This window comes from Zootoca vivipara, chromosome 5 (genome assembly GCF_963506605.1).
Source record: "Zootoca vivipara chromosome 5, rZooViv1.1, whole genome shotgun sequence".
NCBI lineage: Eukaryota > Metazoa > Chordata > Lepidosauria > Squamata > Lacertidae > Zootoca > Zootoca vivipara.
The window spans coordinates 64520136-64534682 of NC_083280.1; the positions used below are offsets into that span (position 1 = coordinate 64520136).

Sequence of the window (14547 nt, forward strand, 5' to 3'; positions counted from 1 at the left end):
CTGTCTGTCTCTAGGGGTTCACTATTACATGTTTATTAGCCACTAATAGCTCTATCTGCCATGGGATCATGACCTAACTAAAACAGCCGGCCCCGATCACTTAGAACCCACCCATTGGCACCCAGCTCATATGGTTGCATCCAAAGAAGTTTTGCATGTTTGCTCAGAACAGAAGTCCTAGCGTGTGCAGTGGGTACTATGCCTAGGTAAGTGTGTAATGGTTTGGAGCCTTAAACATTACTCCTGTCCTGAGTCTGCAACGGTCTGCACGAAAGTTCTTTCCTGCATAACTGAGTAGCGATCTTCTAGTCTTTCTCTTAGGGTGTATCTAGAGGCAATGGTAAGACTGAAGGTTGATTGTCTAACACAGACTTCCTCAAACTCGGCCTTTCAGATGTTTTGAGACTACAGTTCCTATCATCCCTGACCACTGGTCCTGCTACCTAGGGATCATGGGAGTTGTAGGCCAAAAACATCTGGAGGGCCAAGTTTGAGCAAGCATGGTCTAACATAAGAGCCATGATTCCCAACTCTGTGATGTGAGAGGAGCTGAAAGAGATATTTAAAAAACTGAAGTATCTTAATGCATTCATCAGTCTTTGGAACAGGAAGCCCCCATGTGCAACACTTATCTGCTCCCCCTCTTTCACTCTGCCAAGATATTGGTGCTGACACCATCCTGATCAGTGGCAGAGGAACCCTCTCCGTCACCCGGGGCGGGGCGAACCACCCAGTGACGCATGTGCGATGTCCGTACGGACTGCGCACGCGCAGCAGCCTGTATGATCACCACGTGAGTGGCAGCCCATACATATGCCCGTATGGACACTGCGTCAGCGGCGCCCACACTGACTGCATGCACGGCCTCCATCACTCTACAGCTAAGGGAGGGAACAGGCCATCTTGTCAACCTCCCCGGGCGGTGCCCAAGGCGGCCTGCCCCCTCCCCCCCTTTGTACACCCCGATCCTGATTGCCCTAAGCACAGGGTAGGGAACGTGTGGCTCTACAGATGTTGCTTTCGATATTGTTGAACTGCAATTTCCACCCAAAAGTAACCAACCATCACCTGTGCATGTGCAACAGCTGTCTCAAGTGCACACACTTCAGTTTCACTGCAAAGTGAATGTGGCTCATGTTTGCAAATGGGATGGGAGCAAGATAGGTATGGATTTCGGCAAATGCCATGTGTACATGGCTTCAAGCAGCACCAGCAGTGGGAGTGTACTGGAGCTACAGTAAATGTGTAGAAGAGCCTAAGGCTTTGATGGCACTGTTAGTTCCTGTTGTCGCAGAGCAGCTGTAGAAGGGTGGACTGGACTGAGAAAAGTATTATCATCTGCTTCATTACCAGGGATGTGAAGACAGGTGGTTAATTGCATGTTTCTGTACATATATAAATATGTGCGTTGACATTATGGTAATGAGCTGTATAAATTATGCCCAGGCGCAGTGCAGTAATTATTTCACATCTTACTGTGCTGCCCACAACTTGACTGTCATTTGCAGCAAGGAATGTAATATTGGGCCAGCAAAATCTTAACACTTTTTCCTGGTTGTATTCAGATGAAACCCAATCAAGTCATTATGTAAGTAGTCAGTTGGATATATTTCACTAAATGTTTTATATAAATTATATAAGATTAAAATAACTTTGCAAAATTATTGCCTACCTCTGCAAAATTGGAAAAGATTGCTTTATGCATATTGCCAATTTTTCCATGAAATAAAGTAATGAATGCTGACTTAGCAACAAAGTTTTATATCTGTTGAGTATAATTCTATACAGTTGGCTGCAGTTTGAATGTATGTTTGTTTTCTCAGAAATGCAAGGAGCACTCAGATCACCAATACCCATTTTCTTGCAAAAACACTTAACTGAGGGTATGTACGCATTAGCGGCTTAAACACAACAAGGTCACACACACACACACACACACACACACACACTACATTTCCCATTACTCTTGGGGAAAACCATTACAATTAAAGCAGAATTTGATAGGTACAGTATACATTGGTTTGACACAAAATGGTTGAAATATAACAAGGTGAAAGCTAGTGTGGGGATACAGAATATTAATCACTATGGAGCGGGGGGGGGATTACAGTTCTTCCTGGATGAATGAAAGTGCCATGAACTTTGCTAGCTTTAGATACGACTGCCAGGTATTTCATATGCTCCCTTGGCCTGAAAGCCGAGATGAGTGATGCACCCCATAGTCAAATTCAACTGGACTTAACCGTCCAGGGGTCCTTTAGCTTTTACCTATAATTCTTCCAAATTAGTAGAACTGCAATTTTGAAAGTGAGCTCTACTTTGAGCAGAACTGAACTTACTATTATTATTACAGAAACAGAACTCTAGGAATAATTATCTAGACAGAGTTTCAATATGGGCCCCTGCTAGGTTATGTAGCAGTATGGCTCATTATACCGTTCCAAAATAGCAGTGATTCTTAAGAAGAAACTGTGATACATCCATCTGTTTCACTTGAGCTCCAGATGAACCTCTTGTCAAGAAACCTATCAACAGTTATGCCATCATATCCCAGTAGTCCCTCTCTCGGTCCCAAAGTGCATTTGAACATAAAGCAGATATGTGATATTAATTACTAAACCGAGCACAAAGATGACAACAACTGGGAGTAAAAACAAAAGTATTAAACAGTTCCCCTATCTGAGTTTTAGGGACATGAACTCATTGGCTGGATTATGTGACAACAGATCCTCACAGCTAGGAAATCTGTTGGGTAACTTTAGGTCAGTCATTGTCTCTTAGTCCATTTTACCCCACAGGGTTGTTCTTGTGAAGATAACAGGTGAGGAGAACACCACCCCAACCTCTTTTGGGAGAGAATAGGAGGGGGCGGGGAGAATAGGATACAATAATAGATATTTTTGTGGACGAAGGAGAGACCCACACTTGAAGGGGAGCACACACTTGCAGTTTTCCCTGTCGAGAGCCTGAGGGCCTGCCTCTTTCCACCTGGCCTAGGGCAGGGCCGGACTGGCCTCATAAGGACTGTTGCTGAGGCTGCTGCCCAGCAAGGACTGGGCTATTTGGGGGAAAGTTTTGTTGGGAGTTTTTGCTGTTGTCACTGATACTAATTGATATTAACTTTTTGAATCGTTATTTTTATGTGGAACTTTTTCAGTTTGGTTATGTAGTTTTTAATGTGTTTTATTTATTTTTATGACTACTTTGCTATGTTTGTAATTATGTACCGTAAATCTTTTCATATTGTAAGCTGCCTTGATCATTGTTTTAACTGTGGAAAGGCGGCATACAAATAAAATGATGGTGATGATGATGATGATTACCAAAAAAGAAAAGAAAGGAGAGTCCAATGAATGTTAAAACGCTCCCTACCCATGATCTGGATCAGGCTCCCATGCTGGCAATTTGAAGGAAAACAGAAGTCACATGTAGCTTCTCCCTGATCACCTTGATTGGGGTCTGAGCGTGCACAAACAGTACAACGGATATTTTGACACTGTGCCACATTGCACACCCTCAGTGGGATTCACCTGCAACCATGTAAGAACTGTCACTCCTTCCATCGCAAGGCACACATTTTTTCAGAGCAGACTTTGTGGTAAGCAATGAAAGAGTTTGCTGGCAGTTCTATTTGGTTTTTTTTTGCTAGAACATTTTTACTCCATTAATTCTGGCCGTCATATGATTCCCCACACCATAGCGAGCGTGTTTATATTTTGATCGATATCTTCACAGCTTGCGAGGTCTGTGGGAAGAAGAGAACAGGCTGTGAATATACCTCCACCTCCACATTTATCCCTGCATTCTCCCTGTTCCTGTCTCCTGATTCACCTTCACATATGTTCATCCTGGTCATGGAAATAAACTTCCTAGTTTCTCTACCAACTCAGCATTCCCATGCATTCTGACACCTGTGCATAGCTCCAGCAGCTGTCCTGAGCATCTATTTTGGTAGAAGGAAGAACATGCCTCAGCTGTCTAGATGGTGATGGTGATGATGAGGATGATATCACCTTGTGTGGTATGGAGAACCTGTGGCCAGCTGTTGTTGGAGCCAACTCCCATCAGCCACAGTCAGGGATGTTGGGAGTTCGCATCCAGAAAATCTGGAGAGCACTAGATTCCAAGCACGTGATTTAACACACAAACTATAATTCCCAGGATTATCTGAGGGAAGCTATGTCCTTTAAATGTGCATTAAATATATGCTGTGCAGAGCCTGAACACTTAGAGCAGCGAACAACTTCTCACAACCATTAATTTCAAGTAATCAGAGCAATCAGAGTCTCCCTGCTTATTTAACTTATATACAGAATTCATCATGCGAAAGGCTGGACTAGATGAATCCCAAACCGGAATTAAGATTGCTGGAAGAAATATCAACAACCTCAGATATGCAGATGACACAACCTTGATGGCAGAAAGCGAGGAGGAATTTTAAAGAACCTTTTAATGAGGGTGAAAGAGGAGAGCGCAAAATATGGTCTGAAGCTCAACATCAAAAAAACCAAGATCATGGCCACTGGTCCCATCACCTCCTGGCAAATAGAAGGGGAAGAAATGGAGGCAGTGAGAGATTTCACCTTCTTGGGCTCCTTGATCACTGCAGATGGTGACAGCAGTCACGAAATTAAAAGACGCCTGCTTCTTGGGAGAAAAGCAATGACAAACCTAGACAGCATCTTAAAAAGCAGAGACATCACCTTGCCGACAAAGGTCCCTATAGTTAAAGCTATGGTTTTCCCAGTAGTGATGTATGGAAGTGAGAGCTGGACCATAAAGAAGGCTGATCGCCGAAGAATTGATGCTTTTGAATTATGGTGCTGGAGGAGACTCTTGAGAGTCCCATGGACTGCAAGAAGATCAAACCTCTCCATTCTGAAGGAAATCAGTCCTGAGTGCTCCCTGGAAGGACAGATCGTGAAGCTGAGGCTCCAATACTTTGGCCACCTCATGAAAAGAGAAGATTCCCTGGAAAAGACCCTGATGTTGGGATAGATTGAGGGCACTAGGAGAAGGGGACGACAGAGGACAAGATGGTTGGACAGTGTTCTCGAAGCTACGAACATGAGTTTGACCAAACTGCGGGAGGCAGTGCAAGACAGGAGTGCCTGGCGTGCTATGGTCCATGGGGTCACGAAGAGTCCGACACGACTAAACGACTAAACAACAACAATCAGAGCACTCAATATTTCACATCTCATGCCCTTTTCAGATGTTCTGTATACCAGTACAGTATATGAAAAGACTCTTCAAAGAAAAAGGTGTAAGAAACCTCCCAGGAACCACTTTTCAGTAGCCCCTGCATTACACTATTAGAAGAGAAGGCACCCCTGCTTTTTTTTAAATGGCCACTAGGTGTCTCCTTTATGCTGAAAAATGGATGGTTGTCTCTAATTTGCTCTTTTGAATAGCTGATGAGACTATGAAAATAGCTCGTGCAGCCGTTGTATTAAATCTGCTGTGTTGCAAAAAAATGTAATTATTTGACAATATTTATTTAAAATATGTATACCTCTCTTTTCCATACACATTTGAAAGAAAATCTACAACTAACCTAAAACACCATAAAATTCAATTATGACTGACTTATAAGTAAACCATCAGTTCGGTCACTTCTAGCAAGTATGAAACTTTTAAAATTAAAGAAGAACTCTCCATCTCTCTCAAGCCGCCCTCCCCCTTTTCAAGGTCACTGACGTGCTACAAATGAGCAAAACACAGCTATGTATGGGCAGACTAGCACAATGTTTAATTGGCTAGCAACTTCAGCATGCTTATTTACGAGGCTGCATTGTAAAATAATAATAATAATATCAACTGCAGTAGAGATTATTTAAAAAAATACTTTAGCAGCCACTGAGCTTCAAGCTCTGTAGGCTTCCAACCTTTGCAACATAATCTTACATTTTGTGCGGCTGTGTTCCGTACAATTTAATTCAATTTGGTTGCAGTCATGTACCAGCAAAACAACGTCTTATGTACTCTCTCTCTCTAAAAGTGGTACAAACTTAAAGGGAGAGTTGATTTCATTGCTCCAAACTTTCGGCAGACAGTTTTCATTAAAGTTGTGTAGCTTTGGCTTCTTGACACTTAAATTCATTTTTGAGATGTTAAGCAACATTACAAAACAAATGGCTGTAGTCGAAGCAAAGGACACCGCTTTCGCCTACAAGGAGCAGAACCCACCATGGCCATCTTAATAGTAAGAACTATTTGAATGGGTACCGTGAATGAGAATTACTTTGCAATAGAGCTAATGCTGTAGAGTGATTCATTTGAACAGAGCAGATGTTGGGGGCCACTGTGAGAAGAGCAGTAACCAATTCTGCCAGTGAGTATTGGGATCATATTTACCTATTTAACTATTCAATACGTTGCCCATAAATACATAAAGAACAGAACATGATTGCTCTTTGTCAAGAGGTTTGTTTTTCAGGATTCTCCTCTCTCTCTCTCTCTCTCTCTCTCTCTCTCTCTCTCTCTCTCTCTCTCTCGTGTGTGTGTGTGTGTGTTTGCATGCATGCATAAGACTGGGGAGGGGCATCGGCTGTGGCTGGCCCCTACTGGACTGTTGATAACACATGCATGCTCTGTACAGTTCGAGACTACGTTACATGCAGGCTTGCAGTTTTCCTAGAGAGCTCTCTGCCTCTTGCAATGAACTGTAAGTATAACGGCCAGAAGGAGTTTGGGGGGGGGATCAGTACTGGAACTGTTTAATTTAGCTTGGTGACAAGTTTGGGGATCCTCCCATGCAATTTCTTTCGTGCTGCAATAAGCAAAAATATTTGTTTATGCAACCAGTGATCTCACATCCAAATTAACCAACAGATTCATTATGTCTTAAGAGCAGTACCAAACTGGAGAGATGGTTTTGCATTTGGAAAATGCATGAAAGAAAACCTGGAAAGCAGGAAAGAAACCGGGAGTTTTTGCAATGTCTTTGTTAAAAGCAGGTCGGTGGTGTGGAGAAGAGAGGAAGGCAGCAGTAGAAAAGAGCACTTCAACGAAACCTTGCTATCACCTTTCTCGCATCATAGAAAGAAATCTGATAGATTTCTAACAACACAATCTCATATGTGTTTACTCAGACGTAAGCCGATTGAGAACAACGGTGCTTACTCTGAATGCATCTTGAACGAATTTGTGTTTGTTTGTTAATGTTGTCAGGACATTTACTTTAACCACATGGATTGCACTCAAACAGAAATGAATGCAGCTCCTCTGTTGAATGTAGACGGGAGGCTTTTCTACTTAGGAGTGCCAAGTTTTTAGTCTTTCTCTGTGTAAAACAAAAGATGCAGAGAAGTTTTGCTTACTACCAAAATCCAGCACCATTGATATAACTGCATAACAGCTATTGGGTATCTCGGGGGGATGCTGTTAGGTATAGAAAATACCAGGTTGGCACAGATGCATAACAAACAACAAGTGTCTGCTTTGTCCAGAGGGGAGGTACTGGGAGGCATTACCAACTGCTGAGGGTCACACAGTGAGTTAAGAAGAATTTAATGCCAGTGAAAGTTTGAGAATTCGAGATAAGAAGAATACACTGCTTGCAATTAGCTATCACTGCTCATCTTTATCTGCCCAGTGTGTGTCCACAGCTGACCTATAACTCTCTCCTCTATAGGACTTTGGGAATGTAGAGGGCCCTTCACCTGAGATTCTATCACAGATGCTTTTGAATGATAAATGTCAACAGCTCCCCTGACTTCAGGAAATGAGGCTCCCCCAAACCCTTCCGCTCACCCTTCTCTTCCTGAGCTGCCTGGAAGGCACCACCGGCAGGAAGAGCAAAGAGAGCAGCGAAAAAGTGAAGCCCGCTTCCTCCCCATGGGCACAGTCTGGACAGTTCTCCACCCGTGACAAACACCTGTGCAGTTGGCAGGTGATCTCTGGCGAAGAAGCCACCGAACTCCTGCTCAGCTGCCACCAGCCTGGAGAGGAGGGTGGGAAGAGGCAGCAATGCGTCTACCGGGGCCAGCCAGAGCTATGCGCTGCCTACAGCTCCAAAGGCCGCCAGTTCTGGAAGCAGATCCTGGGCAAACTCCGCAAAAAGCAGCACCCATGCCAGGACAGCAGCCCGCTCAAATCCCGGCTTTGCAGTAGCAAGAAGGGGACATCTGAAGCGCAGCTACACCTGGTGCCCATCGCTCCTGGCACTGACGCCCCAGGGGCCACTGAGGGGACTGCTAAAAGTAGATCCAAGGGGAAAGGCCATGCCAAGGATGCGCCAGCCCCACAGAAGCCACCTCAGGCGCCCAGGAACAGGCCAATCAGCAGCCCAGCCAAGGCGGAGGCCCCAGTCAAGCGAAACAAAGAGGGGAAGAGGAAAGGAGGCCCCGGCTCCTCAGCAGCCCCAACCCAGCCCTCCAGCAGGCAGCCTACATCGGCCGCGGCAGGCACTGAGCAGCCCACAGAGCTCAACGCAGGCGTGGTCGAGGCCTACTGCGAAGAGAAGTGGCATTCGCTATGTAACTTCTTTGTGAATTTCTGGAACGGCTGAACCTGGAGAATTGGGAGAAGGGTGGGCTACGGGGTGGGGGGAGGCTTAAAGGCAAGGGGGGGTTAAAGGCAAAGTGTACAGCAGACAGCCTAGGTAGAGATAGTGTTGGAAGGAATGAAGGCAAATGGGGTGGTTTGGGACGAGGGCAAAATGGAGGCAGGGGGGAATAGGGTCAAGTGGGATGGGAGCTTTTGAGCGCCAACAGAGCGTGGGTGAAGATTTGGGGCAGTGAGGAAAGGGAGGCAGGCTGCGGTGGTTGTGCTTTTATGGGATGTATAACTTACTCATTCCTACTAATCCTGCAGCAGCTGCTAACCAAGAGGGTGTGCACTAGAAAAAGGTAGGTTAAGATGAAAGACATATTGTTCCTTCCATGCTAGATGTGCTCCAGCTGTTAAGTAAACTGTCCTGTTGCATCAGGTGGCTTCTTCCCTACCCACAATTAAGTAGCTAATTCTCAGTTAATAAAAGATATTTGGGTTTGCCATGTCTAAAAAATAATCGCAGGGTTCTTTCTCTAACAGAATAGATGCTACTGGGCGTAATTACTATGTTAATGATAATAATAAATGAAATTATTTTACAGCAACGTTTACTTGTTATTTCATTACACAGTGTCGAAGTCTCTGCTATCAATATCAATGCTATCACATTTTACAAACTTTTATTTATGTATTTTTTTAGTGTGTTTGTGTCCCTCCAAAGCAAGATGAAATGCAAGGCAACATAGCATACTTGAAGGTCCCAGCCAGCCTCTCATCCAGCCACTAACCAGACCAAAAACAGTTTAGTTCAGTAAAGTGGGTGCATGATGTGCCCTCACACCCCAGGAACATAGCTGTCAAGTTTTTCCTTTTCTCGCAAGGAAGCCTATTCATTATAAGGGAGGTTTGCTGAGCAGTCAGGTTATTAGCTCCCTACATCTTCACAGGACTTTCCTCAGTCCTGGGGAAACTGTGTATTGCACCCCCCAGTTTAAATTCCACTGTTCTAGCCTTCCATCTTAATGAATCTAGCCATTGATGCAGAGTGACATGGTTGAATTTATGTATCACCCTATTGTCAAATGCTTGAAATAGCTAAGAGCCCGTATTTATGGGTCAATAGAAGTGTCACCATAATAAGCTATTGCTTTCTGCGTTCCACCTGCCTTGCACTGTGGAGCCTCTGAGGAGTACTGAAGGAGACATTCGTTCTGTTAGGTAGGGTATGTTTTTTCTCCCACTCTCAGTCAGATTCTTCTTCTTCCACAGCATAATCGGCATAGCTGCCAAGTTATCCCTTTTTTAAAGGGATTTTCCCTTATGCTGAATAGGCTTCCTCGCGAGAAAAGGGAAAACTTGGCAGCTATGATAATCTGTCGAAATGTTCTTGAAGCACATTGTTTGTATCACAGTTGCTGGGACTTATGCCTAGAGCCATGGCAGCAATTTTATCAACAGACTGTTCTAACTTTTATCAGAGAGCTCTTGCTACTTCACATAGCCCATTTCACACTGGTTACATACAGCACAATAGTTTTGCTTATCATAATAGTTCCCACAGTCTATCCAAAGAATGTCAGTTTCTCTCAAGGGAAGCCTAGCAATTACATTTTAAACCTTGCCTTTGAAAAGCTTCTATCCAGTGGCAAATTCCAAGAGAGATCAAGCTCTCAGAATTTGCTTTCAATATTAAGGTTTGGGACTGTTCTGTACGTGCAGCTCTAGCACATGGTCAACTTTCCCTGAGACTACAGCACTGAACATTGCAAGCCGGGAGCTATCTACCCCCCCCCCTGTTTTGACTGGGAGAATGGTGCTTGCATTTACACCTATGTGCCAATTTTTCCTTTTCACTTAAGCAGGTGCTGAAGAACAAATACGAGGATGATAAACGAGAAGGTGTATTGCTTTCTAAAATAAAAGAACAATTGGGAAAATCTTGGAGGGTAAGGATGGTGATCTTTGTTCTAAAAGCCTTTCTGCGGCACCCCTGTGGGGATCAGTTATGTCACCCCTTATGTGCAGAGCTGGCAGCTCCTCACCCCTCCCTCCCTCAACCTCCTCTCTTCTCTCCTCTCCTTGAGAATCCTCTGGGCAGCTGCAGCTGCCACCTCTGGTCTCTGAGCTGCCCCCCCCCTTCCCAAGGAGAGGTGCCTCCTCACACTGCCCCACAGGGGCCTGGGAAGCACCCTGGCCAGCCCCAGAGGCACCATTCGCCTGGGGAGCTTGTAGGCAGGGATGCTGCAACAAACAGCTGTGCAAGCCTTTGGGAGGCAGAGATGTGAGAGGGCATTAGAGGAAGGGAGGGAAGGAAAGAGGGACAGAGGCCAGTGTTGCCCGAGGCACCCCTGACCATTGTTCAAGGCACCCCAGGGTGCCACGACACACTGGTTGAAAACCACTGCCCTAAGCATTTCACCTAGCACATTGTATTTCTTGGAAAGTACCATGTTCCAGTACTGCGGAGATACTTGTGCCTCTACAGAATCTTAAATGCTAAAGAATGAAGATGCTTGGAGGCTTCTGTGGAACATAAACTATTCCAGCTTCACAATACTACCACCACTTTGTGTAGACAGGCTGTACCCATGTGGGCACCCAGAGAAAGGCTCGAAATAGCTAAAAGTTTAGAAACTTTCACAAGGAAGCAGCCGCAGGCATGTATAAAGCTATGCAAATGGCTGCAGGAAGCTGTTGCTAGGTAACCTGGGTCTCCACATGAATAGTGAAGGATAACTGGGGCCTGTTTGCAGTTTGACGGTTGCAAACCCCAGAGATAGCTGGTCACGTGACACTGTTTAGGCAGCGCCCCCCCCCCTCCCCAAATCTTTGATCTATTTGTTCTTTTGTTCTTGGGAGCAAGAAGCACAATGGGAATGATTGGGCCGAGGCCCCACACTGGGTGCTGCTGAGGCACCAAAATGTTTGAATCAGAAAAGAGGATGGTGAAGAAGTTGCTGGAGCAGCAGTGAAGAGAGAGGGAGGGAGGGAGGGGGGGAGAGAGAGATGCTCATGGAAGAAGCAGCTTTTTTCACCTAAGGGAATTTATAGCTCTCATTTAAGTTCTCTTCAGGCTTTTAAATACCTCTACATTTCTCATCTTCTCCACCTCATAAGGCTGACTGTTTCAGGAGCTCTGACATGAAAAGAGTTTACATGAAATTAAGTGCCATTGTTAGTTTTGTTTACTCTTGCCTGTTTACTCTTGACCTCAGGGTTGTAGGTTTGAGCCCTACGGCGAACCAAAGATCCCTGGATTGCAGGGGGTTGCACTAGATGACCCTTGTGGTCCCTTCCAGCTCTACAATTCTATGATTTGATGATTTGATACACACGCCAGAGATGTGCTCCGCCATTTGTCTGAACATTGGAAATACTATCATGGGTGGGGGAACAGGGACACACACACACACACACACACACACCTACTGCTTTCAACATCCCTCTGTGCATCACATCTCATTCAGCCCCTGACCTTTCCATGTTGAGCAAGGGGGTTGTGTTTGCTTGACCTCCGTGGTATGTGGAGTGGGGAAGGTCTACTCCACAGTGAGTTTTCTCCTGCCATCTGCTTGCATGTAAGTTGAACCCTCCACACAGTCAGGAATCCTGATAAGGGGGGGAGGCAGATACCAGATTTTGGAGAGGCGTCTAGCCACCGCCAAGGGAACAAGGGTAGAAACCACCACCCTCAACCTTCCCTGAAAATCACAACAAAGTATTGGGACTATGATAAATGTGAAGATTTCTGGAGTGGGGCTTATGTGAGTGCCCTGTTAAGCCTTATTTCAGGATGCACCACAACTTTATGGCATTACATTTTCTCTCTCCGTTGTCGAGCAACAGGTGACACCACTGCAAGTTCCTCAGTCTATCTGTTACTTGCAGAATACAGAGAAAGTTGCAAAGTTAACATCACATTACATGGTTTCCCTAAGCTCCTGCACAAAAGAAGGGGATGATGAGACATGGGGGGGCTGTGATTTTTTGCAGGAGTTGCGCAACCAAATATAACATATTTGGACCAATGATGATAATGATGATAATAATAATAATAATAATTTATTATTTATAACCCGCCCATCTGGCTGGGTTTCCCCAGCCACTCTGGGCGGTTTCCAACCAGACATTAAAATACAATGATCTATTACACATTAAAAGCTTCCCTAAACAGGTAACTCAGATACAACTCAGACTCACTATGGAAGCTGTTTAGATGAAAGAAACATTTTGAAAACTTGCCCTTAGTTATGTAGTGAAGAACATTAGTTAAACTGATAGCTTAAGTATGCTCAATTACCAAAGTTAATTGAAACTGGTTGGAAAGTGATTCTTTCTGTCTTTTTTTACAAGCATGTTAAATGACCTGTGATTTTGGAAGAAGATGCGACAAAATCCAACCAACCCTTCAAAAGAATAGGAGCTTGACTTTTGACCATTGATATATTTTCTTTCTCACTCTTGTAGTAAATAAATTTGGTCTGAAGTGCAATACTGTAGTCCAAATTCATTTATACCAGTCTGACACAGATGGTACCTGCCTGGACAAAATTGTAGAAAAGTGGATCTGGTTGATTTCATATTTGAAAACAAACTTTAACTATATAATGTTCATGCATATAATGTGTTTAAATAATCATTTGCATAGTTATATTACTGTATAAAGAAAACTAAATTAAAATTATATATTGGTTCCCCCCCCCCAAAAAAAACCAAAAACAAAATCCAAGCCCTGATACAAAATCAGACCAGTAAGCTGAATTTTTAAATGTACAAGAGATTGCTTCTCATTTAACTTTGCTCTCTATTGCTCTGCGGCTGCTTTTCTGAAACACAGAACAGCGGGTGAGGGGGGGGGAGTATAAAACAATAGGCATTTCCATGGCAGGCATTCCTTACTAAAACAAGTTACTTCATTCATTTTGGATTTCTAAGGATTTTATGTTTAAACACCACCCAGGCTTTTCAGCTGGAAATGCTAGAGGCTGGAGCTAATTCTCTTGCCCCCCCCCCCCAATGTTTCATTCTTGAAAAGAATCTCCAAAGCAAGATCCTGTATAAAATATTAAACAGCTTTGGAAATAATCTGGCGTCTTAGAGCTTAGCCATTCCCCATCCACCCACCCCACTCTACGTGCCTTACTTGGTGAAAACACAGCACTGTACATCCCAAGCTACCCTCAGTTCAGGGCCAATGTTTCCTTCTTAATTGCTCTCAAGTGTTCACAAGGTTAATTATGCCTGTACCTTTGGGGGGGGAGAGGGAGAGAAGGGCAGGAGAGAGAAGGCTTGGCCACCCTTAACTCAGCCCACTTTCCTGAATAGAGGAAGTGGCGCGATGGCGATGGCGTGATCTTACTCATCAAGAGCCAGCCTTCCCACAGAACAAGACCCTCCCCTCCTGGAATGCACCAAGGCCCTTGTTGCAAGCACATTACATTCCACTTCGCTCACATACAGTTTTCAATGTGACAAAGGCCATGAGAATTTCCCAGGGCTGCAAAAAAACTCTGAGGGGAAAGGACAAATGCCACGTCAACCGCAATAGCTGCGTAGTACCTAGAAGGGAACATTATTCATGTCAGTGCTCTCAATTCAGCGACATTTCCCGCTGTGCGTTCTGTACTTGGGTATGTGGACATGAGTACAAGATTCCTAAACAGATGCCTTGCAGGAGTTGCAAAGCAGGTACATCCATGTAACTTAAAAGCTTTTCTGAATGAAAAAGCTGGATAGCTCAGTTGCTTAGAGCATGGTGCTGAGAACACCAAGGTTGCAGGTTTGAGCCCCATGTTGGACAGCTGCATGGGTTTGCACTGCAGGGGATTGTTGGACTAGAGGATCCTCAGGATTCCTTCCAACTCGTCGATTCTATGAAATACATGGAATCAGAAATCAGGAAAAGGCTGACTTATTATAGTAAAGGTAAAGGGACCCCTGACCATTAGGTCCAGTCGTGACCGACTCTGGGGTTGCGCGCTCATCTCGCATTATTGGCCGAGGGAGCCGGCGTATAGCTTCCAGGTCATAGTAGTAATCACCAAATTCAAA

General features: G+C 44.5%; 1 protein-coding gene across 1 annotated transcript; it reads left to right on the plus strand.

Annotated features, from left to right (window-relative positions):
• The first annotated feature begins 6604 nt into the window (after positions 1-6604).
• Positions 6605-9097, plus strand: FGFBP3 (fibroblast growth factor binding protein 3). The gene is made up of 2 exons (XM_035138244.2): positions 6605-6667; positions 7637-9097. Exon 2 carries the CDS (start codon positions 7727-7729, stop codon positions 8510-8512), a length of 786 nt encoding a protein of 261 aa, XP_034994135.1. The 5' UTR covers positions 6605-6667; positions 7637-7726; the 3' UTR covers positions 8513-9097.
• Positions 9098-14547: the final 5450 nt, after the last annotated feature.

Bases quoted from the DNA above. Each gene is read 5' to 3' on its own strand.
- FGFBP3 (XM_035138244.2), top strand. From the start codon at position 7,727: ATGAGGCTCCCCCAAACCCTTCCGCTCACCCTTCTCTTCCTGAGCTGC.